Here is a 23,163-nt window from a genome sequence, read left to right as displayed (position 1 = left end):
ACGGCCAATTTTTTTGGGCAGGAAACTTGGGGACGGCCAGCAGTATCGGGGACAGTTTTGCCGTCCCCTATCCGTCCCCGAAACTGCTGGCCGTCCCCTTTTTTCCAGTCAATCTGGTAAAGGCAAACCATCCCCAAAAAAACATTTTTTCCTAATTTTTGTTGTTCGTGTGGCCCCTAGTCATCTTAAAGACATAATAACAATATGCAACCCATATTTGGTCCATTAAAACACTAACTCTTCTACTCATTTTTCGATTTAACATACTTGCTAAGAGGAAGGAAAAAAACATAAGAGCAGTAGCAGCAATGAGCAAAGATTGTGTTTAGTGAGGCAAGACTGCGTTCGGTATTTACTATTTACTAACTATTTTAGTTGGACTTCTCTTTATTTCATTCTGATTTCAGCATGATACTTGAAGCCTTTAGGCATTTTAATTTTTGCTATATATGTATGTGATATTGTTATAATGGAAGCACTTAGTATTTGCCATTTGATAATATTCCATGTATTTATCTTCTAAAATGTCTATGGTGAATGGTTTATCAATGTTATGATATACATATTTGAATTTTGTCTCTATATTAAAAAAAATCCCCTATGTTTTTAATCGCCGTCCCCTGATGTTCCGTCCCCTAAATTTTGGCTTCGACCCGTACCCGTACCGGAAACACGTCCCCGTCCCCTAAAACGTCCCCGTCCCGGAAACTCCGTGGAACATAGCTTATTACAACAAAACTTGGGAAGAACACTTGAAACACTTGAATGAAGTTCTAGGGATAATGAAGGCCCAGTCCTTGTTTGCCAAGCAATCCAAGTGTGAATTTGGAATGATAGAAATATTATACCTAGGGCACATTCTCAGCGAATATGGAGTGCAGGTCCACCAATAGAAGATTCAAGCTATCCTGGATTGGCCCCCACCAAAATCACTCTCTGAGTTGCAAGGGTTCTTAGGTCTGTGCAGTTACTATTGAAGGTCTATAAGTGATTTCTCTTTGCTTAGCGCACTGTTAACAGATCTAACTAAGAAAGGCTCCTTCCAATGAAATGGAAGAGCGCAATGCACTTTTGATAAGTTAAAAGAAGCAATGAGCACTTGTTCGGTTCTTGCCTTACCTGATTTCACTCAACCATTCATTCTAGGGTGTGATGCATCCAAAGAGTGAATTGGTGCGGTATTAATGCAAGATAGGCACTCTATAGCCTATGAGTCGAAAGCTTACAAAAGCAGAGCGTTTATATTCCATTTATGACAAAGAGATGTTGACCATCGTGCATGCACTAACCAAATTCTGACATTATCTAGTAGGTGCCAAGTTTGTTGTTCGTACTGATCACAATAGTTTGGGATATTTTCTAGAGCAACGAGATCTAAACAAAAAGCAACAAAAATGGGTAAGATTCAAGCTTTTGATTTCGACATTGAATATGTGAAGGGAAAGAACAATGTGGTTGCAGATGCCCTTTCAAGAAAACTGACCATCTCTTTACTATCTCAGATCTCAGTTTTTCTGGAAAGCACACTTATTGGTAGAATATTCGAAAAACACATTTGTGTGTAAGCTAATGGACGGCGACACTTAGGATGATTGATACAAGCTGGTGGATGACATCATTTACTATAAGGATTGGATATACTTGGTGCTTGAATCCAAATTGAAGCAGAAAATCTTGAAGGAAATACATGACTCACCCTTGGCCGAGCACCCAGGGTTTGTCAAAACCTATAGACAGCTTAGGGAGAGGTTTTTATGGAAAGGTCTTAAAGGAGATGTATTGCAGTATGTAAGAGAGTGTGGAGTTTGCCAACAAAACAAATCTGAACATACTCTACCCGCCAGGTTACTACAACCTTTGCTATACCAGAATAGATGGGAAAGTATCTTGATGGGCTTCATTAATGGATTTCCCAAGGTGAACAGAAAGGATTGTATCTTCATGGTAGTTGATAGACTGATGAAGTATGCACACTTCTTTGCCATTTCCTCAGAGTTCCAGGCTGCATAGGTAGCCGAATTATTTTTCAGAAAAGTCTTTCGTCTACACAGGTTACCTCGAAACATTGTTAGTGATCGAGATAGTTGATTTATTAGTATTTTTTGGACAAAATTGTTTGGCAGAAATAGAATTGTCTGCAAGTACTAGCTACCACCCTCATACAGATGGACAGATGAAGATTGTGAACAAGTGGCTAGAAGGCTACCTTTGGAATTACGTTTCAACACAATAACGAGCATGGGTCAAATGGATGCATCTGGGGGAATATTGTTACAATACCACTTACCACATATTTGTTGGGATGGCACCCTTCAAAGCACTATACAAGTATGAACCCCTTTCATTTATCAACATGGTGCTAGGTAACAGTCGCGCACCAAGGGTGAGGGACCGGCTTCAAGAAGGGAAAGACATCTTGAGATGCTTGAAAGAGATCTTACAAAGGTCGCACAATCAACAAAAGATGTATGTTGATAGACACCAAATTGAGAGAAGTTTCGAAGTGGGAGACTTGGTCTATCTCAGGCTCCAGCCATACAGGTAGCCCTCATTGAAGGCAAAAAGGAAAGAAAAACTAAAGCCCTGATTTTATGGCCCTTATCGTGTAGCTTGCCACATTGGTGAAGTTGCCTATGAGCTAGAACTTCCAGAAGATAGCTGCATTAATAATGTTTTTCATGTCTCTTGCCAAAAGAAAGTCGTGGGACAGAACATCATAGTAACTGTAGACCTTCCGCTGCTCAATGAAGAAGGGAAGCTCATATTGGAACCGACTGAGATCATTGATGTACGTGACAAGACCTTGCGGAACTGTACTTTAAAGGAATACTTGGTACGGTGGAAACATTTGCCGTTGGACGACGTGACTTGGGAAGGCGAACACATTCTGCAGCATTTGACATTGCTTTGCTTGAAGAAAAGCAAAGTTTGGGATGAGGGGATTGTACTATTTTTGTCATAAAATAAATAATTAATCAAACCTTTGTTAATGGGCCGATTAATTTAGTATATCTCAGACCCATTTTTATTTAATTGTTTTCGTAGGTAGGTGTGGCCGTCGGCTATTTTGTACACCCTTGGAAAGGTTTACCCGACGGGTATTTAAGCACAACATGTAGGTAGTATTTGGTATGTGATTTGTATTATTTCTTTGCACTGCGAATTCCTGTTGGAGTTCAGTATTGTTCGCCATTTCGGAAGTGAAAGATCTTCCCTACTTGGTTTTTCCAGTTTCGGTGGGGTTCAATCCTCACCCTATTCCGTTTTCTGTAATGCTTCGCTCGAATTTGGCAAATCGGTACACTATCTTCTTTTCAAATATTAATTGAAGGTTATCCGTGTTCGGTCTCTATTCTTGTTCGACTTTTATCTGATGAATTTGGGACTCTAAGTTTGTTTATGGTTGCATTGTTTTAACCCATCTTCCATCTGTACACCTTCCACTATCGTACGGACCTTTGGCTTGGCACAACATGCATTGTACTTGACCACACGACATCATAACAATATTGTATGGCCCCGAGCTTTCTCAATCGTGCTGTACGACTAGTTTATTCCAGTCCCACAGCTGCTTCTCTTCTCTTACGACCTTCTTAACTCCACCGTACGGCTCCTTGGAATCACCATATGCAGGCCGTACTATATGCCATATTCTCAGGCCTCTCCACTGAATGGCTTGACTCCAGCCGACACCTCTCCATCTGACACCCTTGATCCCCTACCATACGGATATCTACTGCTACCATATGGACCTCTGCTGTCACCATACAGACATCTGTTGCTATTGTACGCCAACAGAGTCTCCAACAAAAGCAGAACATTACACATCTTTTCAAGCATTAACACTCAGCCATCCAGCTACAGGAAAAAATCTCTATCATAATTGACATATGGACTTAGTAGTATCAATTAGATCTAAAATCAGTATTTAATTCTATTTGCAATAGTTGTACTATGGACATAATGGACAAGGGAGGAGGATGAGAAGCTACTTCATCTTGCAAAGCTTATGCCAACATAGTGGAGGACAATTGCACCAATTGTTAGTCGAACTCCATCTCAATGCCTAGAACGTTACGAGAATTTCTGGATGCATCATGTGTGAAGGATGAAAACTACGAACCTGCTGATGATCCTTGGAAGTTAAGGCCTGGTTAAATAAATCCTAATCTAGAATCCAAACCATGCTTCTTCATCTCCATTTGATCGCATGTTCAGCTTTATCTATGTCTTCATCATCTGTTCTATTTCAAGAATTTTGTTCTAAGTTTGAAGTTTCTAATTAAAGAAGATTTGAAGACAGTCATGGAACTATCTATGCTACTGGTTATGTGCTAGCACAGTGTATGACAGGAACTCTTACTATTCCAAGAGATGTCTTGTAAACTTTGTTTGATGGCCTTGGCGGATACTATCAATTCCCAAAGCATATGTTTGGACCAGTTGCTGACATACTTGGTCATGTAGGATTGCAAGGTCGTTTGCCTCTTTATCAACATGGTTACAAATCTTCAAAAATTGTAGGCGTAGGGCTATCACCATGAATTTGTGCAGCGATTCCTGAAATTGTATTGAGGATATGCAGCGACTAAAGGGTCAATGATAGCCTAGGATTATATAGAAGCCTTCGATAAAGGATATGTGGAAGATTCAATATATGGCGTGTAGATAGTGCATAAAAATCTCTATGTACCTTTTGGTTTTTATCCTTTCTCATTTACGGCAACAATATGGAGACAAACTGAAGACAAATACCTTCGTCTTATATGCAAATTGAGATTTAGAATCCATGTCAAAACTGGAAGTATACGCAGCACTTGGAAGACACGCAATTGATCACTGTGGGTGTGGCTAGTATCATCAAAAGAAGACAAATAAATCTCTGCCAGGTCATTAGACAGTCACCGTAACACCAAGTCATCATAATCCAAAATAAATTGAGTTCATGAAAGGATATTGTTAATTCATAATAATGTTTATTATATGTAAATTCTTTGTCGTAGCTTATGAAGAGGTACGATTAAGTAAATAGCTATGTTAAGAAGTATGACCTCTCATATGCCGGAGGTGTCTCTTCATGAAATTTGAAGATGTAAAATGGAAGAAGTAACAACACACGTTCAAAAGAAGCATTCATATCTATTTGTATAGAGGGATAAGGAGCAGAATATATGGCTTTTTAATGTAAATTTATATATTATATTTTAATGGTAAGTAAAAGCCTTTTGCTTTTTGTTTATTTAAATCCAAAGAGATTACAATTATAGTTTGGATTCATCCTTTGTGATTAATAAGATGATTATTGAATTATTCTAATAAAGCTTATGCATTGGATTTTTCCTGCATTCTTTCTTTGACAATCAGGATAGTGTGAAATATAAATGTGTTTCCTTATCTCTGTCTAATCGGACTTCCAGTTGGAGAATTTAAATTCCTTTTGGACTAATAAAGAGTTGCATATAAGATTTGTCTTTTGCAGAGTGCATGGGTAATTGATGATATTTAAATAAATATTGTCTCATAAAATCGTATGTAATAATCCTTGTTGTAGTTGACTTTGTTGCCCGGATAAGCAGAGGACTATTCTTTTAAAATCTTTGAAATATAGTTATTGGATTTATAGTTGAAGTCAAAAATCTATATTCTTGCTTCTTGCAAGCATCTAATCAATTATTGATAACCTTACATAAATATTCAATCGATTCAAACACTCATCATTCAACTCTATTTTGATCGAGTTTAAGGATTTTGCCAACCAAAGAACTCACCAAGCATAAATTTGGTATACAAAAGCTTTGAACAAGGTGATCAAGTTCTAGGTGGTGGTCTACCCACCTAGGTGTAGCAAAGCCTAAAGTGCAGGGGAATTGAAGTCATTCTCGTTCGTTGGCCAGAACTGATTGGGCAATCCTATCAGAGAAACATTATAATATTTACAGAGGATTACAATAGATAACCGTTAGATACTAAACAAAGATAATAGAAACTATTTATTATTGTAATACCCTCCCATAATGGTTAATTTATCCAAAGCACGAAGCTTTCAAAAAGCATAAAAGATAGATTTTGTTTGCTCAAGGTGCACCACACTGTTCGCTATGGGCTGTGAACTAGATTGCCTAGATAGGGCAGCTAAGTGCTTTTGACACTCAACCTTCATGTGACCAAACTTGAGGCAATAGTTGCATTGAATGTTCTTCTTCCAGGAGCTTTTTGAATTTGGAGCAGAGGATGTCTGCTGATGGTATTTTGGATAATGCTCCAAAACTTTGCAGATGAGCATAATGCTCCAAAACAAACTGCAAAAAGCCATGATTTTTAGGAGAAAACTGAAAAAAAAACCCAACATAATTTTGGGGGTGAAAAATCAATCAAAACGCAACGTGATTTTTGAGGTGAAAAATCAATCAAAACCTGACATGATTTTAGAGGTGAAAAATCAATCAAAACCCAACATGATATTCGAGGTGAAAAAACAATCAAAACCTGACAATACAAAGCTTTGTTTTTTTAGTAAAAACAGTAAAACCCAACAAATAATTTTTGAGGAAAAAATTACGAACCCACAAAGAAATCCCACACAAACTTTGCAAATTACAGAATTAGAAGTTTTTAAGGGAAAATTTATAGAAACCCATAAGAATTTTTTTTAAGGAAACAAAATATGAAAACCCATCAGAATTTATTTGAGAAATTTTTTTAATGAGAACCCACTAGAATTTTTAAGGGAGGCAAAACACGAGACTTTGCATGGTAAAGCGACACATGCAAACAACATGCAAGTACATGCAAATACATGCAACCCTCAAAAAGTAGAGACTTATAAAATTTGAAGGGTGACCCAGAAGAGAGCTCGAAAAACCCAAAAAGAATATGTTGTCGGTTTCTAAATCGGTGGGCTCAAAAATCGAGGCACCTAAACAAAATAGACAACCCAATTGAGATTTCAGAAAACCCATGAATTAGAAGTTGGTGGATTCGGATCTCTCAGATCAGAAACCCTAGTTAGATTATAGAGAGAATTGGAAGCAAATATGCATATAAATAATTTCAGAAATAAAAGGCAGAGAATTTCAACCAAGAAATTATAATTATATTCAAAAAAATTTAGAGTATTGGCTCTGATACCATATTATGAAGTAATTGGAAAATATTTGCTGGTTATTAATGGTGATCAAGAGATCAATTTATACAAGAGACTGAACAATGTTTCCTTAAGAAACAATTGTAAAGAATAGAAACGTTCTATTGTAGAAACAAAAAAATAAATATTAGAAACATTCTAATATTTATAGAAGATTACGATAGATGGCCATTAGATACTAAACATAGATAATAGAAACTATCAATTATCGTAATATATGACTGTATCTGTATTTTGTTATCTTTCTTGTATCCTTTACAATTTGTCTCACCTAATCCAATTTTCCTATGTCCTCCAGAAGAAGGTCAAGGACGTGTGCTATACAAGGAGACCAAAAATGTGTCCTATACTTATCTGGGAGGATTGAACTCTCTGCCACATATGCTATTGTATTGTTGGTTATGATTTGCACCATATTTTTAATTCCAACGTCCATTGTAGCTTTTTGGAACATTAGAGCCAAAGTTTCAGCTGTCTTTACTTGTTCGAGGCATCCAAGGATTTCAAAAAGACCAGTTGATCCTTGCAAGCAACCAAATCATTAATGATGGTACACTTTCTTCCATTGGTCCATCCATTAAGTATGGTGCAGCCATATTGTTTCCATTGTGATCTTTGGCCCTAGAAACATCTTTGAGCAACCTACAAACACAGAGTAGAATTAACATTAAATACACAACTTTCATTAAAAAAACTTATATTCAACAAAATAAGTAAATCATAAAACCATAAAACATTTTAAAACTTAAACAAGTGAATGAACCCCCCACTTAAGTTTCTAGGAGTAGGTGCCTTATGTCCTTTTCTCGCCACAGTGATTCCCATCACAAAATTCAGCCAATAGTGACTTGCTACAACATTAATGGAGATGTTAAAAAAATGGAAATCAACATTTTGAACGTTAACTTGCCAATGCATATCACTGTTCCACACCCTCCACTAAGAAATGTGCTCGGAATTTGTTTCTGTGCATAAAAAAAGTTTCTATAGAAAATGTGAGTGGTTGTGGTCTACCTAAACCAACATAAGTGGAAGTTGATGGGATGGTAGATTTGTGGATCCATGTGCCATGAAGAGAGCCCCATATACCCTTAAGTGCTTTTCTCTTCTTCAAGGGTGGCTGGGATACTTGGTCACAACCCACATTATTTCATTGCCATCATTGTTTTAGCAAAATCTAAAGTAATGACGATGATTAGAAAATAGTAAATGATTCTAAAAAAGAAGACAATGTGAGATACCTTGTGATGAAAATTTGGATGCCCTCATGGACAATTTTGCTCTTTCCCTTTGCAATTTTTTCTCTTCTTGGGCAGCGAGCAAGGCATTCATCTCTCTATTTCAGCGATGGTCTTCTCGCAAATCCTTGTGTCATGCTTTTTGATTCCTTTGGTGTGGTATTTCAAATCATTTTATGCATATCATAGTATTAAATTTGGGTCCTTCAAAAGCATATGCCCATGTCTTGTCTTTAGCCCCTTTAGGGCACGTGCCTACATATCCAGATGGATATGCATCTATCAGGGCACTAGAAAACCCTATAGCTGACCTAGATGCAGAGATATCTTAATTTGCCTTTTAATGAAGAATCAACCTACACATACATTGAAGGCACAAATTTAGAAATTTAATTAATAAATTTAGAAACAAACTAAATTAGTTTTAAAAAAAAAAAAAGTTTAAACAAAGGTGAAACTTGAAAGAGAAAAGTGTTAGGTTATGAAATTTTTAAAGAAAAAATAATAGTATTGAGAAAACTATGATTTTTTAAAAAAAATGCTAAAAAATGGTGTTAGATCTTGTTCATAACGCTCTAAAACAAATTTGAGCACATTGAAAAAGGTATTACAGTGAATAGTCAATAAACCGTATTATAGATTTTTTATAAACTTCAATGAAACAAAGACAAGACAAAATGATTTTGGAAAAAGAGATTTTCTTTTTTGTTTATTTGTGAATCCGAAATTTCTTGAAAAATCTCTTTGAATATGCTTCAAATCCACAAAAAATTGCTTTAGAATGCTGCAAATGACCACCTTTCTCCTGCAAATGAAAGACAGTGATTTTGCTCTTTGCTGGGCCGTCATAGTCAAATACCAAGCCGTACGCGATAATTTTTTAAATATATAATTTAGCGATGATAAGTGACATGTTTCTCTGCGATATTTTGGTAACTTATCTGCATAGGTTCCTGCGATATCTTTACAGGTTTTATTCCCCAACAAAAGATATTGAGATAAGTTGGTTTATCGCAGATATATCTGCGATAATTTGATCCACGGTGCTCATAGTCATGATCGACAGTGATGCTAAAATATATTATTAAAAAAAAAAAAAACTAAACAAAAAATCCTGCCTCAAAACCCTCTGAAATAATGACAGTCAAATACCAAGCTGCACGCGATAATATTTAAAATATATAATTTAGTGATGATAAGTGACATGTTTCCCTGCGATATTTTGGTAACTTATATGCATAAGTTCCCACTCTATCTTTACAGGTTTTATTCCCCAACAAAAGATATTGAGATAAGTTGGTTTATTGCAGATATATTTGCAATAATTTGTTCCATGGTGTTCATGATTGACAGTGATGCTAAAATATATTATTAATAAATAAACTTAACAAAAAATCCTGCCTCAAAACCCTCTGAAATAGTGACACAGTGAAATGTTTCTGCAAATGCTTTCAAAAAAATTTGCAAATGCCCTTGTTTGCATGTCCAAACCCTTGCATATATGTCCAGATTCCAAAGGCAAAACCTCCGTATGTTTGTGTGTGCGTCATGGCAACTGGAAGAAATAAAAGGAAAAAACATGTCATAATACATCAAGTTATTATATTTTTAAAACTTCCTTCCACTGTGCATGGGGCCTGCAAACGGGCAAAAAAATTGCTATCTAATATTTTGTTTGCTGCCTAAAACTTCAATCAGTCCCTGGGACAGTTAATGCCTACTGGAAATACATTGACCATTTCCTGCATTTTGGGGATGTGTCCCAATTTCCTTGCTTGGACGTGGACGACTTAGAAATGTCCCTTGTTGTCCCCACATCCCTAAAACCAGGACTGTTTCCGACACCCAGGGTTTAGGGGTGGAAATGAGTTTGTGGGCATAGGTTCTTATTTACTTAGAGCCATGGATTGTTTAGGGAAGCATAAGGTTGTAAGTGTATTATTTTTAAAACATAAATTCTTGTACAGACAAACCCAAGACAAATCCAAACCCAACCCAAAAAAATTCGAACAAATTTTGAACTCGAATCTTGAACCTGAACACGTAATGGCCCCCCTTTATATTAAATGGAACACTACGTGAATTATGTAATTCATTCTTAAAATGTTTATTTCATTGATTAAACACACAGTAATCAGTTCAAATAACTGCAGATATAGAGATAATCAGAATATGAATGATTGGTAATTCCAAATGCAAACATTGCAACTTTATATGCTTCAAGAATGCAGTTTACAACATGAGGCTGTTTCTGATATGACAATATAATTTATACACAATGACCTGTATGGTTGTATTTGACCTTCTGTATGTGATATATGTTGCAACTACAGGCTGATACAATGGTCTCAGGCAGAGATATTTATTGTCTCTAATACTCTGAAATCGTATATGTAATACTTCTCTGATCTATGAGCGGTCTCTGATATATTGATAATGATGTATACTCCTCTTGATATATATATGAAATGTCTGCACCAACTGTTGCTATTGCAAGCTTTTTATGCTTTGGAATTGAGTGCTTCCAACAAGGGAAAATATGTTTATAAAATATCAATTCTTCACTACCTCTTGGTGAGTCAATCGGCTTACATAAATATATGCTTTGAATCATGAAGGAGTGTGGGTGGAAATTTGTTACCCTTCATTAATATATTTTTATTATTCACAAATGATTATTGGTAATAATATCATAACTAATCACGAATCCTTAATTAGATACTTTTCATTGGTAATGTTGTTGCATAGTATACGATACATGAATCGGAAGTGATGCGCAGACATGTATTGTTGATGTATGGAAATATCAGACCTAATGATATACATTCATCGACTTATTATCTAACATAGGTGTATATGAATGTTATGCTCAATGCAATATGTCATGGGTGCATATGCAACATGTGGCTGTGATGGTATAATGATGTATTTACATCTACATGATGCGTCTATGTATGATGTGATGTTGTATGCGTATGCATGGATGCCATTTTAATATTTTATGGATGGACGCACTCATGTGGGTGGCCATTAATGTGAAATTTTGATGAAGGTACTCCCCTTATTAATACACACACAATAGAATAGAGAAATAAATAGCAAATTGCAAATAGAAGCATGGTTCAGGCTGCTCCTATTTACTTTCTCAAGGAGTTTGATTCTCTTTCTCGACAATTCCTTTGGAGTGGTAATTTGCGTAGCACTAAATGGAGTTTGATTAGCTGGGAGACTGTTTATAGGCCTAAAAAGGAGGGTGGTCTTAGTCTTCAATTAGATCTCTTGAGTAGTCAAGCATTGGCTGTTAAGCTTTATTGGCGATAGTGCTCTGAACAACATCAACTTTGGGCTCGTATTATTATCCATAAATATATTTGTGGTGCTGATCCTTGCTCTGTTTCTGCACTTCCTCTTGAAGGTCGTGGCTCAATGGTTTGGCATACTTTTAACACTGGTGTTGTGTTAGTCAATAGAGGTCTGTTCTGGATATTTAAGGGAGGCTCTGAGGCTTTGTTTTGGTCTGATGCTTGGGATGGATTCCCATCCATATTATCTATGTACCCTCATCTTCAGACTTTTTGTGATTCTTTTCATGTTGCTGGATGGGATAAAGTGGCTGATTACAAGACTCCTTATCAATTGGGACCTGTTGTTGGTTATAGATTGAAGCACTCTTCTGATTGGCCTCCTGGAGGCATAGACGTGGATCGTCGGGAGCTTTCTCAGATTTTGGCCTCTAGGGAGTGTTCCTCTTTGCTAGGTCCAGATATTTTGGCTTGGGGAGGTACCTTGTCTGGTAAATATTATGTCTTTGTTGGGTATTAGGAGATAACTAGACAATTATTTGGGGATGCTGAGGTCCCTTGATGGAAGCAAGTTTGGAATAAAGTTTCTTGGTCCAAGTGCAATTTTTTCATGTGGCTAGTGGCTCACAACCACTGTCTTACGTGGGATAATCTTTGTAAACGTAGATTTCAGGGCCCCTCTTATTGTGTTTTGTGTGGTAATGGAGAGGAGTTTGTCTCCCATTTGTTCTTCCATTGCTCCTTTTCTACTCAGCTATGACACCTTTGGTGGAGTACTTGGGGTTGCTCTTGTTGGCATGCTTCCTCTTTGCCCGAGTTCTGGGCCCGCTTGGGTGGTGCTCTCTCCAAGTCTTCTCCTCTCCATGCTGCTTGGATTGCTGGCCCATCATTCATTCTTTGGCATATCTGGCTGGAGAGGAATCGTCGAATCTTCCAAGATGTTTGGATTGGTGTTATGCATCTTTGGTGAAAGATCTCACATTCTCTTTAGTAAACTATTCAAGTGAAGTGTGCACTAGATGGGGATATGGATCCGATTGATCTTGCTTTATGCAATCGCCTCAATTTTCATCATCAAGACGGGGTTGCAGCTCAAAGGTTTCAAAGAGGGACCAGGCAGCCTCAGCATTAGACGAAAGGTCGGGTGAATCGGGATGCGCATTGGACTCCTCCTCCCCATGGAGTTCTGAAAATTAGCATTGATGGTTCTTCCCCGGGGAATCTAGGCCCTGTTGGTATTGAGGGAGTGGCTTGTTGCAGTTTTTGTGATGTTAAATGCTTTTCTCAATGCATAAGGATGATTACACTAACAATCCGATGGAGGCTCAGGCCATTTTATATGTTGTGAAACAATGTTGTTTGTGGGGATGGCGCAAGATTATCTGAGTCTGACTCCCAAGTGGTGGTGAACTTGCTTTCCTCGCAAGAGCTTGAGGATGTTAGTTGGCAGCTGGCCACTATTGTTAATCAAATTCTTCTCTTTTGTACCTCTCTTGAGTTCATTAGGTTTACTTACATTCTTCGTGAATGGAATAGAGCTACTGGTTGTTTAACCAAATGGGCTTCTGGTCATGCTCTGGGCTGGAATATTATTGATTGGGGGCAACTTCCCTTTGAGATGGTGCAAGAATTTGATGAACTTGTTGCTTAGGATAGAGCTCCTTGTTGAGCTCTACTTGTAATCCTTTCTGTCTTAATAAATTTTTACCCCTCTTTTTCCAAAAACCAAACAATTGAAAGAACATGAAACTTGCTTCCTATTATCTTCAATGAAACGATAATACAATATTTATAAATATGATATGCTACAACCACATGGACATTTTCATTACAATTATCTGCAAGCCAAAGCTACCATTTACACCTTATATAGGGGAATTCTAACTGCCATAGAAGGTTCTAGAAATTCTAATCCTAACTTTGAGGGCGGCCATCCCTAAAATATTATTATTTATCTTTTCTTACAGTGGAATAGGCCCCAAACATTCTTGGGACTCAAACAAGTGTTTGAAGGAATTTTCTTTTTCTATTTCATGTAGTGCAACTTCTGGAGTTCATAACTTTAGACTCATTGACCTGATTGACTATTATAATTTATAACTCCATTTTGAAATAGTAGGGAGTTCTCTACAACCATGTTGTGTGAAGCCCCATTAGCCGAGGTTTGACCCCATTTTGGAGGCTCTAAAGCCTTAAAAATTGAGTCAAGTTTTTTTTAACATTATCCCAAAACCAGTGTTACCTTGGTGTGCGCACTCGAGGCAAAACCTTGGCACACTAGGTGCATGTTCATCCTGAATGCGGGTACATCACGCACCTGCATTCTGCCACCATTGCCACACCGTGTCGACATCGTTCGGCGCACCCGGTGAGTGTGGGGGGTGCGTGGGTGAGTAGGTGTGTGCATGGGTGCACACTGTGTGCTACCAAGGGACAGCAGGGTGCGTCTGACGCCCGTGTTGAAAAGTCAATTTTTTAAAGTTCTTTTTATATTATCTTACCCATGAGGAGTCTAGTAGTTCTAGTAATGAGGACTTTGGTTTAGGGGATGATTAGAGAGCTCACACCCTTACATTCTCATTATTGACATTTTGTAGATTGTAGTATTGTACTCACTTTGATATGGCCATGATGCATCGTTTCATTGCACTATTCCATGCTACTCTGCTCATTGTAATCATGAGTATCTTGATCTTTATGATTTGAACAATGAATTTTGAATCTGTCATCTTTGTCTTTTGATAGTCAATGGTTGACTTACATGGTACTATGTATGACTTATATTTTTTATTTATCATTATAATAATGTTTCAAGCTTTATTGTTATTTGTGTTACAATTTACTATGAGTATGTCACTAAGCTCAATGGTCATTGGTTATGAAGTTTGAAGTTTGAAGTTTGAACTTATGGTTAGTGAATCACATTTCAATTTTCTATATTCATTGTTCAACTATATTTGGTATGTTATATTGAAGTATTATTTCATAATTAGCATTTGAAGTCATAATTAGTATCATCATGATTAAAATTTTAGATGTTACTTATGTTACAACTTATTATGAGAATGTTACTAAGTTTAATGATCATTGGTTATGAAGTTTCAAGTTTGAAGTTTGAATTTATGGTTCGTGAATCACATTTCAATATTCTATATTCATTGTTCAACTATATATTGTATGTTATATTGAAGTATCATTTAATAATTAGCATTTCAAGTCATATATGTATACTACGCAAGCTCCCTCCCCACCCAACTCCGTAGCCCCGCCATCCCCAAATTGAGGCCCTTTTTCTTCCTACACCCGAAACTCGTTCCAATGTCACCATGCACTGCGGCACCCTCGCGCATTGGTGTAACACTACCCAAAACCCAAAATCTTCAATATCGTCAAAACTAGACGTGATCTTGCAATGAAAATTTATTGGCAAACTAATATAACCAAAGTGAACCTTCAAGAAAGAAATTAGACCATTTTGAGCTTAAGTGAATAGTTTACTAAAAATAGTAAGTTTCCAAATTTAGTAATGCTACAAAGATAGCCCTTATTAAAAAACTAGACAATATTCTTGATTGATACAAGATTCCTCTTACACCTAGGGTGCTCTTGCATCAGACACGTGGGGTAATTTGAGACGTGACCTTGTTACAACTCAGGTATTTAGAAACCACAATAAATCTTCAATAGGCTTTAATTTCTATTTGACCAGATATTCTTCATATAGCCTATTTCTTGTGCTTCTTCTAGCACGACTATCCAACTTGTCTTCAATCTCCTCAATAGCTGAATTAGTTAGTGGAATATTCCCCTTCTTTTGTTACCTCAACTTCAATACTTCCTTGATGATACTGTGTTAGATTTGAGATATTAAACATTGGTGAAATACTTAGTTCATTGGACAACCCGACTTCATAAGCACTTCTCAAATGATGCTTCTTCAGTATTTTGCATGGTTCAAACTTCTAGATCTTCAACTTATAGTATGTTCCTGCTGGGAATCCCTTCTTCCTCAAATGAACCATGAGTTCATTTCCAATCCAAAATTTCTTATCCAAAATTTCTTATGCCTCCTTTTCTAATTTGCCTTGACCTTGTACTAAGTATTCATTTTGTTAATATGCTTCCTTATATAAATTCTTCAAATGTTTTGTAAAGTCTTTAGCTTCATAGCTACTTGTCTCTCCTTTGTTCAACTTCCTTAATTTTAAAACATTTTTGAGACTACTACCATATATTATATTGGATGGTGATTTACTGATACTCCTATTGACATAATTATTGTATGCAAATTCCGCCTGTGGTGAAATCAAATCCGATCCCTTTGGTTTATTTCAAACCAAGCATCTCAATGTATTCCCCAAACTTATATTCATCACTTTTGTGTGTCCATCAGCCTGTGGATGATGTGCTAAGCTGAACTTCAGATATGTATTTGACTTTTTCCACGGTGTCCTCCAAAAGTATCCAACAAACTTAGTGTCTCAGTTTTGAAACTATGCTCTTTGTTAGTCCATGTAGTCTCACCACTTCTCTAAATATAATATTGCTACATGAACAACATCATTAGTCTTCTTGCAAGGAATAAAACGTGTCATCTTAGAAAACCTGCCCACCACAAGAAAAATGGAATCGTGCTCTCTCTGATTCTTTGGCAAACCAAGAACAAATTCCATACTAATATCCTCCCATGGCTTCTCTGATACAGGTAATGGCTAATATAACCCTGTATTTTGTTGGCTCCTTTTGCCATTACATATTTTGCAACGTTGTACAAACTTCTTAACATCTTGCTGCAACTGTGGCCAATAGTAATGCATATTAACTAGAGCAGTGGTTTTATCTCAACCAAAATGTCCTACCAATCCTTCTCTTTGATCTAATTCTTCCTCATGGAACTCTTTGGGATGTCCAATTGACTGCCTCTGAATAACATACCATCCTGGATTATAAAGTCCAACCATCTTGTCTTGTCTAAAGGAACAGGTTTTGTACAAGCTCTCCAAGACCCACCAAAATAAATATCGTTACTTTACAAACTCTTCAACTCCTTAAACCCAACAATTTCAATCTGCATTTTTGTCAATTAATTATGTCTCTTATCAAGCATATCTGCAACCCTATTAGACATTCCACTTCTATACTTGAAGACAAGTATAACTTTGGAAAAATTCAACCCATTTTTAATGCCTCTGGTTTAACTTTCCTTGACAATTCAAATACTATAAAGCTTGATGATCAGTAAATAAAATAAAATTTATAGGCAAAAGATAGTGTTTATACTTCCTCAATGCTTGAACTATAGCATAAAACTCCTGATCATAAACAAAATATTTTCTTTTGGCAACATTCAACTTCTCATTGAAATAAGCAATGGGCTTATCTTCTCGACTCGAAACAAGCTTATCTTCTCGACTCGAAACAACTCTAATGACATTACCACTAGCATCACAGTCTACCTGAAACACCTTATTAAAATATGGAAATGCCGAAACAAATGCTTTGTGATTTAGAGAAATCAGTTTGTGGTTGAACTACTTGCATGTTTATGCAATTCATACACACAAAGAGTGCTTAACAGTTTTAAGCCATTGGATAACTAGAGATTTGTTGTGAATTTGACTTCACTGCCCAGAATAAGGCACTGATCAATATTCAGTTTCATAACTAATAAAATCAAATTGATATTTTTTTCAGTTGCAGGTGTTAGTTTTTCTTTTCAGTTTTCTATTGCATTAATTTTTCTTTTCAGTTTTCTGTTGCACCTCATGCTAGTGCATGATGGAAAACAAGATATTCGATAATGTATCAAGCGAACCTCTGAAACTGTGTGAGGTGTTATTTGCAAAATATCATTGATCAATATTGAGAGATATTTGAATGATGAGAATAATGTTTCACCCGCCATGGTCATGCAAAGCCTAAAGCATAAGAGAAGTTAACTTTGGGTTGATTCTTGTTCGTTTACCAAGTCCAAGATCAAATGTAATCATAAGATCTCACATGTCTTTAGGGTTGGATAATTCATTGATTGGGAACCAAAACTGTGAAGGGATGCTTCCCCGAAGTCACCAAGTCTCAAAAGGATCCCCTTTTTGTGGGGACATTTTTTTTTTTGGAATAGGATGCATTCTTAATGCAGTGTTGCAATATTTAACTTGTAATTCAAAGCACCTATGTGTTGCAAAAGTGCCAATACAAAAAAGTTAAAAACTCGTTGCCCTAATGATGGAGCACAAATATTTAATTGCAGAAATGCCAGAGAACCGTGGGAAAACATTGAATCGTCATAAATAAATACTTGAGAGCTGAGACACCTTAGTTCCCCACACAATTCACTAGGAATATCTGTGACCATAAAGCTTTCCATTCATGAGATTCAAGGAGAACCTTGTTAGCACTGTGTTATAACAATGCTTAGCTAAATGTAGGCCTCTCAACAACTTAAGCACTTGAACCCTTTATTTTATTTGTGAGATTCAAGTAGAGCCTTTTTAGAACCATAGTATAATATATTTAGCTAAGTATTTCTATGTTACTGATTCTTCTTGGAAACCCCTGGGTGCAGATTCTGATGTGGACGGGTTCCAGATGTGTGTGGAAGCCCTGTGGAAGCTGGCCAGAAGCCAGCCACAGGCTTCCGGCCAGCTTCCACAGGGCTTCCAGACACATCTGGAAGTATCCGTGGGCCCAGCGGCCAAAACACGAAGGCTGATCACAGCATCCTAATATGTTACAAATGATCTTACACGTGCTAAAAGTATGATGGATGTACAAAAGCCACTCCAGCATCATGTCTCTTTGCAATTATAGAACATTACGCACCATCAGACTGATTCCTTTTATAGTTATTAATACTTAGTATTAGTTTGTCTGACCCAAACTCCAAGGCACTGGATAAATGTTCCATATGATTTAAGCACAACATTTAAAATTGAATCAGAACTTGCATCAGGATAATCAAAGCGCATAAAGCAGTAGCATCATGTCACTAGGAGTATAATTCTGGAAAAAAACAGTCAGAGTTGCATTAAAATCAACTTTAAGACCACAGCAAGTATATGGAAACAAGGGATCATATTCATGCTGCACCTCTCAAGCAAAAATTGAAGAACAGATTTTAGGAAGCTGAAATTAATAATGACCAGTATATTCCATATTCAGGCTTCAAGAAAGTTTTGCTAAACAGTGAACCAGGAAAGCCAGAACTTTAATGTTATTCTGTTCAGATTTTATGTTGGACAAGCACATATTGATATATCATATGAATTTTGAAATATCATGAATTTTGATAAAGGGTTAACTATCATAGTCATACTATCAAATGATTTTTTTTTTGTATATTTCTTGCATTTCTTTGCGTGTGTGTGTTTGTGTGTGTCAGCATCCAATTTTTTTTTTTCCCAGCATCCCCTATCCGCTTTGGAATCTGCATCCGAATTGGTAACTTAGAAATATATAGTTGTTGTGAACTTAAGCACTTGAACTGTTTATTTTATAGTTGTAGAATTCTAATATTCCTAGTAAAATGTTTATATCGTTATGTGCATTGTTCCAAGAAGTTTTGAGACAAGGACAAGAAATGTCTGGGATGGGGTTTGGGGAATTGAATTCTGATGGTGGCTGGTGGCACAAAATAAGTGGGGTAGGGGTTTAGGGGCAGAATCCCCCATGACAAGTGTCTGGGGTAGTGCCTCTATTGGGGTTGAGGTGCAGTGCCCCTCGCAGGGTTTGGGGAAATTGGTTGTGTTTCCTGTTGTGATGTAGGGTGGGTTAGAGGGGTAGGCCTCCACCACCAAGCTTATATTAAGTCCCCACATGAAACTTCATGGTGCATGCCATTTTTTTCGTAATTTAAGCACTTTGTTTTCTTTAACACCAAATCTTTATTCTTCAGAGCATGGTAAGTATAAGCATGCAAAAAATCAGTAGTCCCCATTAATCGTGAATCACCCCAAAGGCTGATTTATTCCCTTATTTTTTCAACAAAATAAAACATGTTGACTAGGTCAATGAGTTTAAATGATTTTTTTGTCATTGAAATCGTGCTTAAATTGTACAAAAAATCATGGGAAAACTCAAAAAAACCCTAAAAGTGCTGCCATAAATATCGTAGTTTTTTAATTTTTTAATTTATTTCCTTCTCATTTTTAAGATACATTTTACTGCAGTCAGCAAAAATAAAAACAAGAACAACTAAGAGAGCATGCATTTGGGTATCAATAAACACGCACAGTAACATCTGTTTCAAGTTCAATAGTTCAGTTTTCCATCAAATCATTTAAATACTCCTTCCAAGGTCAGCCATTTGTGCATGTCATATGATGTTTGTCTATAAAAACATCATTGACACAAATTAATAAAGTCATTATCATGACAGAGAAAATTATTTTATTATAAAAATAAAATTGAATTGAAGTCCCCAGGTCATCTTGGACTCCACGTTTCCCCCCAAAATGGAGGATGTTCCTTGCTTCTTTAGAGGGTCTTGGAAGCATCCTCACCCAGGTAGTGATGGTGGGAAGACTTCTTTTCTGGATTCCCAAATCATGGGGATGTCTTGGTTTTGGCATTTTGAGAGGATGCATCCTTGTAGGACTACGGTTTATCTGTTATAGATCAATCTGATTGATTATATTGATCTGAATTTGCATGTGGGTAATTCATGGTTGCTGGATTGAATTTCAAACCTGGCCATTGTGGGTATGTCATGGTTGCTGGAGTGAATTTCTAACGTGGCCATCTGCTTTCCAGAAACCTCATCAGCAATCAGCCGTTCTGTCTGTAAGAACGTTCTCATGAGGCTGCATGTTTCTATTCTCTAGTACTTAATGTAATTTAAATGTTTTTACTGAGCAGAACCAACAGGAAATACAAAATTTGAGCAGGACTTTATAAGCATATTGAGCATATGGTATCTAATATTAAATGGATAATTTTCGGAGGGTTAATATGTACTTATGTAGGGATGAGTTGAGGCTAAAGGAAAATAGTTTTAATATTCATGGATCATATGAATTGAGTTCCCTTAAGTGGCTTTGGGAAAAGGAATTTTCATGTTAATCTAGTTGATGATTTTCATAGGCATAGAAAATAAACAGTGCTGAATCTGGTACACTTTGACTTGCAGGAAAAAATGGTGTCTATCTTAATCTTGTAAAGAGCATCAGAGATGCTTTTAAAGAAACAGAGCTGGTACGGATAAACTGCCAAGGAATGCAACCTAGTGATTATAGAAGAATAGGTGCCAAACTAAAGGTTTGTCAATACTGGTTATGTTTTTCTTAGCAGAGATATCTAAGAATGCTTAGTGGAGTTTGACAAGCAGCAATGCTTGTTGCAGACATCTTATCTTAAAATTCTGTATTTTGTCATATTAGTATATTAGATTTCATATTGACCTCTGCTGGGCACAAGATAAGCTGAATTCAAAATTATAATTGTTACAGGAGCTGGTTCCTTGCGTGTTGCTTTCATTTGATAAAGAACATATTCTAATGTGGAGAGGCAAGGAATACAAAGTTAAAAATCTAAGAAAAAATCCACCGGTTCCTCCTGCTTATGGCAGTGAGTATGTTAGTGATGATTTGACCAATTCTAAGGTTGCTGATGTTCTTTTACCTGATCAAACCGTTTGTACAAACTTGAGGGAATCAACTAATTTGAACAAAGAATTAGTGAAGCAAAGTGTTTCTTCTTCCAAAGATGCTGCTGTTGAAGATGAAATGGACACTGGTCAATGCAGAGGATCTCTTGAGGATGAATCGAACAAGTTGCATATTTCACGGCAGCCCACAGATTCTATGGTTTTGGTTGAAAAGGATAGATATAGTATTGATGATTCAAAAGCTGAAACAGATGTGATGGTAAAATATTCAAATGGATCTCCAAAACTGAATGATATGAATATAATTGATAGTGTGTCTGAAGATGTAGATACCAAGGAAAATTTAAGTCTGGCAACAAAAGAAGTGAATGGATTCAGTGAAACAGATAGCATTGAGAGCTTATGGCAGCAAGCAATTGAATCAAGGGTAGCTTTATTGTTGGATGGACCTGGTTTGGATCCAGATGCTATCGTGGAAAAGTATATCAACTCAGTTCAAACAGCAACCCCAGGACCAGACCTCAAGTATAAACATAATTTGTCAAATAAAAAGGATAGGAGGCATAGGAAGGAATCTGCTAAAGATGAAAGAAATAAATCTGAAGGGAAGAAACCATCTCAACATATAGATTCTAAGCAAGTGGGAGAAATTCTTCCTTTGTCAGATGAAGTACCTATTGGCATGCTGCCTGTGGATGATCTTGCTAAACTTCTTTTGGCACCATGAGTTTGTACTTAACATTTAAAGAAACAAAATTCTGATTTTATGACTCAAAACTTTAGCGTACACATTTCATTTGTAAATATTTGATGGTTTAAACTTTTCTGATCACAAAATTGAATATACTGGGAGAGGTGTGTCCTAAATCAGTATATTGTGATCAAGCATTCTAAATTCAATTCGCACTTGGTCTTTGATTATTATATTGTCAAAAAGTGTTTACAAATGGCCAATGCAATTTCGGTACACATTTCTACTTCTAATGGTGCTTCATATTATAATTTTGGAATGACCATCTTTAATCTATTCACTAATATTTTAAATATTTATTAAAATTATTTAATTATGTTTCTTATTATAATCATTTAGTTATATATATATTATTTTAGTTCTTATTTAAGTTGTTTTGTCATTTGTTGCTTATCAAAGGTATCAAAGGAGAGATTAGTTTTTGACAATTATTTCCAATAAGATTTGTGATTTAAGCATCTTATAATAAAATTACAAAGGTTCTTTTGTAGAATAAAATTTGTGGGCTTTCCTAAACTTTTTGGGAGGAAATTTATGAAAGATTTTCAAACGTTTTTTATATGTTTTTTTTTACTTCAACAAAAAGTCAAATTTTTTTGATATAAGATTTCGATTTATTTTTTTTCCTAATAAAAGTCTAGGCTTTTTGGTTGTTTTTACAAGTTTTAAGAGCAAAATTATGGTCTCTACAAAATTTTTTAAAAAATGATTTTTTAATTTTCTCTAATTTTTGATGTGAAGTAGTTATGAATAGCATGACTGATATTTTTCTAATTGTAAGGGTGTTTTAGATTTTATTTTGTCCGGAAAAATGTGGTGGGTTTTATATGATTTTTTAAAATTTAAAGAGGTTTTGCTTGATATTTTTCCAAAACTTGTGGTTTTCTTTTTTGGGTTTCATTGGTTTGTGATGTTTTTAAGTTTTAAAATCATTAGGTTTTTACCTTTTTCCCTGCTAACAAAATATTTTGACAATTCTTTCTATAAATTTGTCTATGTTGAACCTTTGACAATTTTTAGCAAAATTGTTAATTTTTAGATTTTTAGAGTTTTGAACTTGATTTAAGTGTTAGATAAAAGGAGGGATAACTTTGTTACTTGACATCATATTAGAAGGATTATGA

The 23,163-nt window shown here is 36.0% G+C and overlaps 1 protein-coding gene across 1 annotated transcript in view; it reads left to right on the top strand.

Moving 5' to 3' along the window:
• LOC149561958 (CRS2-associated factor 1, chloroplastic-like) overlaps window positions 1-22,209 on the top strand; it is a 65,729-nt gene extending 43,520 nt beyond the window's left edge. The window contains exons 4-5 of the mRNA XM_089825484.1: window positions 20,812-20,939; window positions 21,131-22,209. Coding sequence (XP_089681610.1) covers window positions 20,812-20,939; window positions 21,131-22,015 — 1,013 coding nt within the window. The 3' untranslated portion in view covers window positions 22,016-22,209. The remainder of the gene's footprint in view (window positions 1-20,811; window positions 20,940-21,130) is intronic.
• The last annotated feature ends 954 nt before the right edge of the window (window positions 22,210-23,163 follow it).

Source organism: Cupressus sempervirens, chromosome 4 (genome assembly GCF_028749045.1).
Source record: "Cupressus sempervirens isolate cs-2001-9-10 chromosome 4, ASM2874904v1, whole genome shotgun sequence".
In the NCBI taxonomy this organism is placed as follows: Eukaryota; Viridiplantae; Streptophyta; class Pinopsida; order Cupressales; family Cupressaceae; genus Cupressus; species Cupressus sempervirens.
The sequence above is the reverse complement of the archived record's forward strand: the minus strand, read 5'-3'. Positions and strand labels throughout refer to the sequence as shown.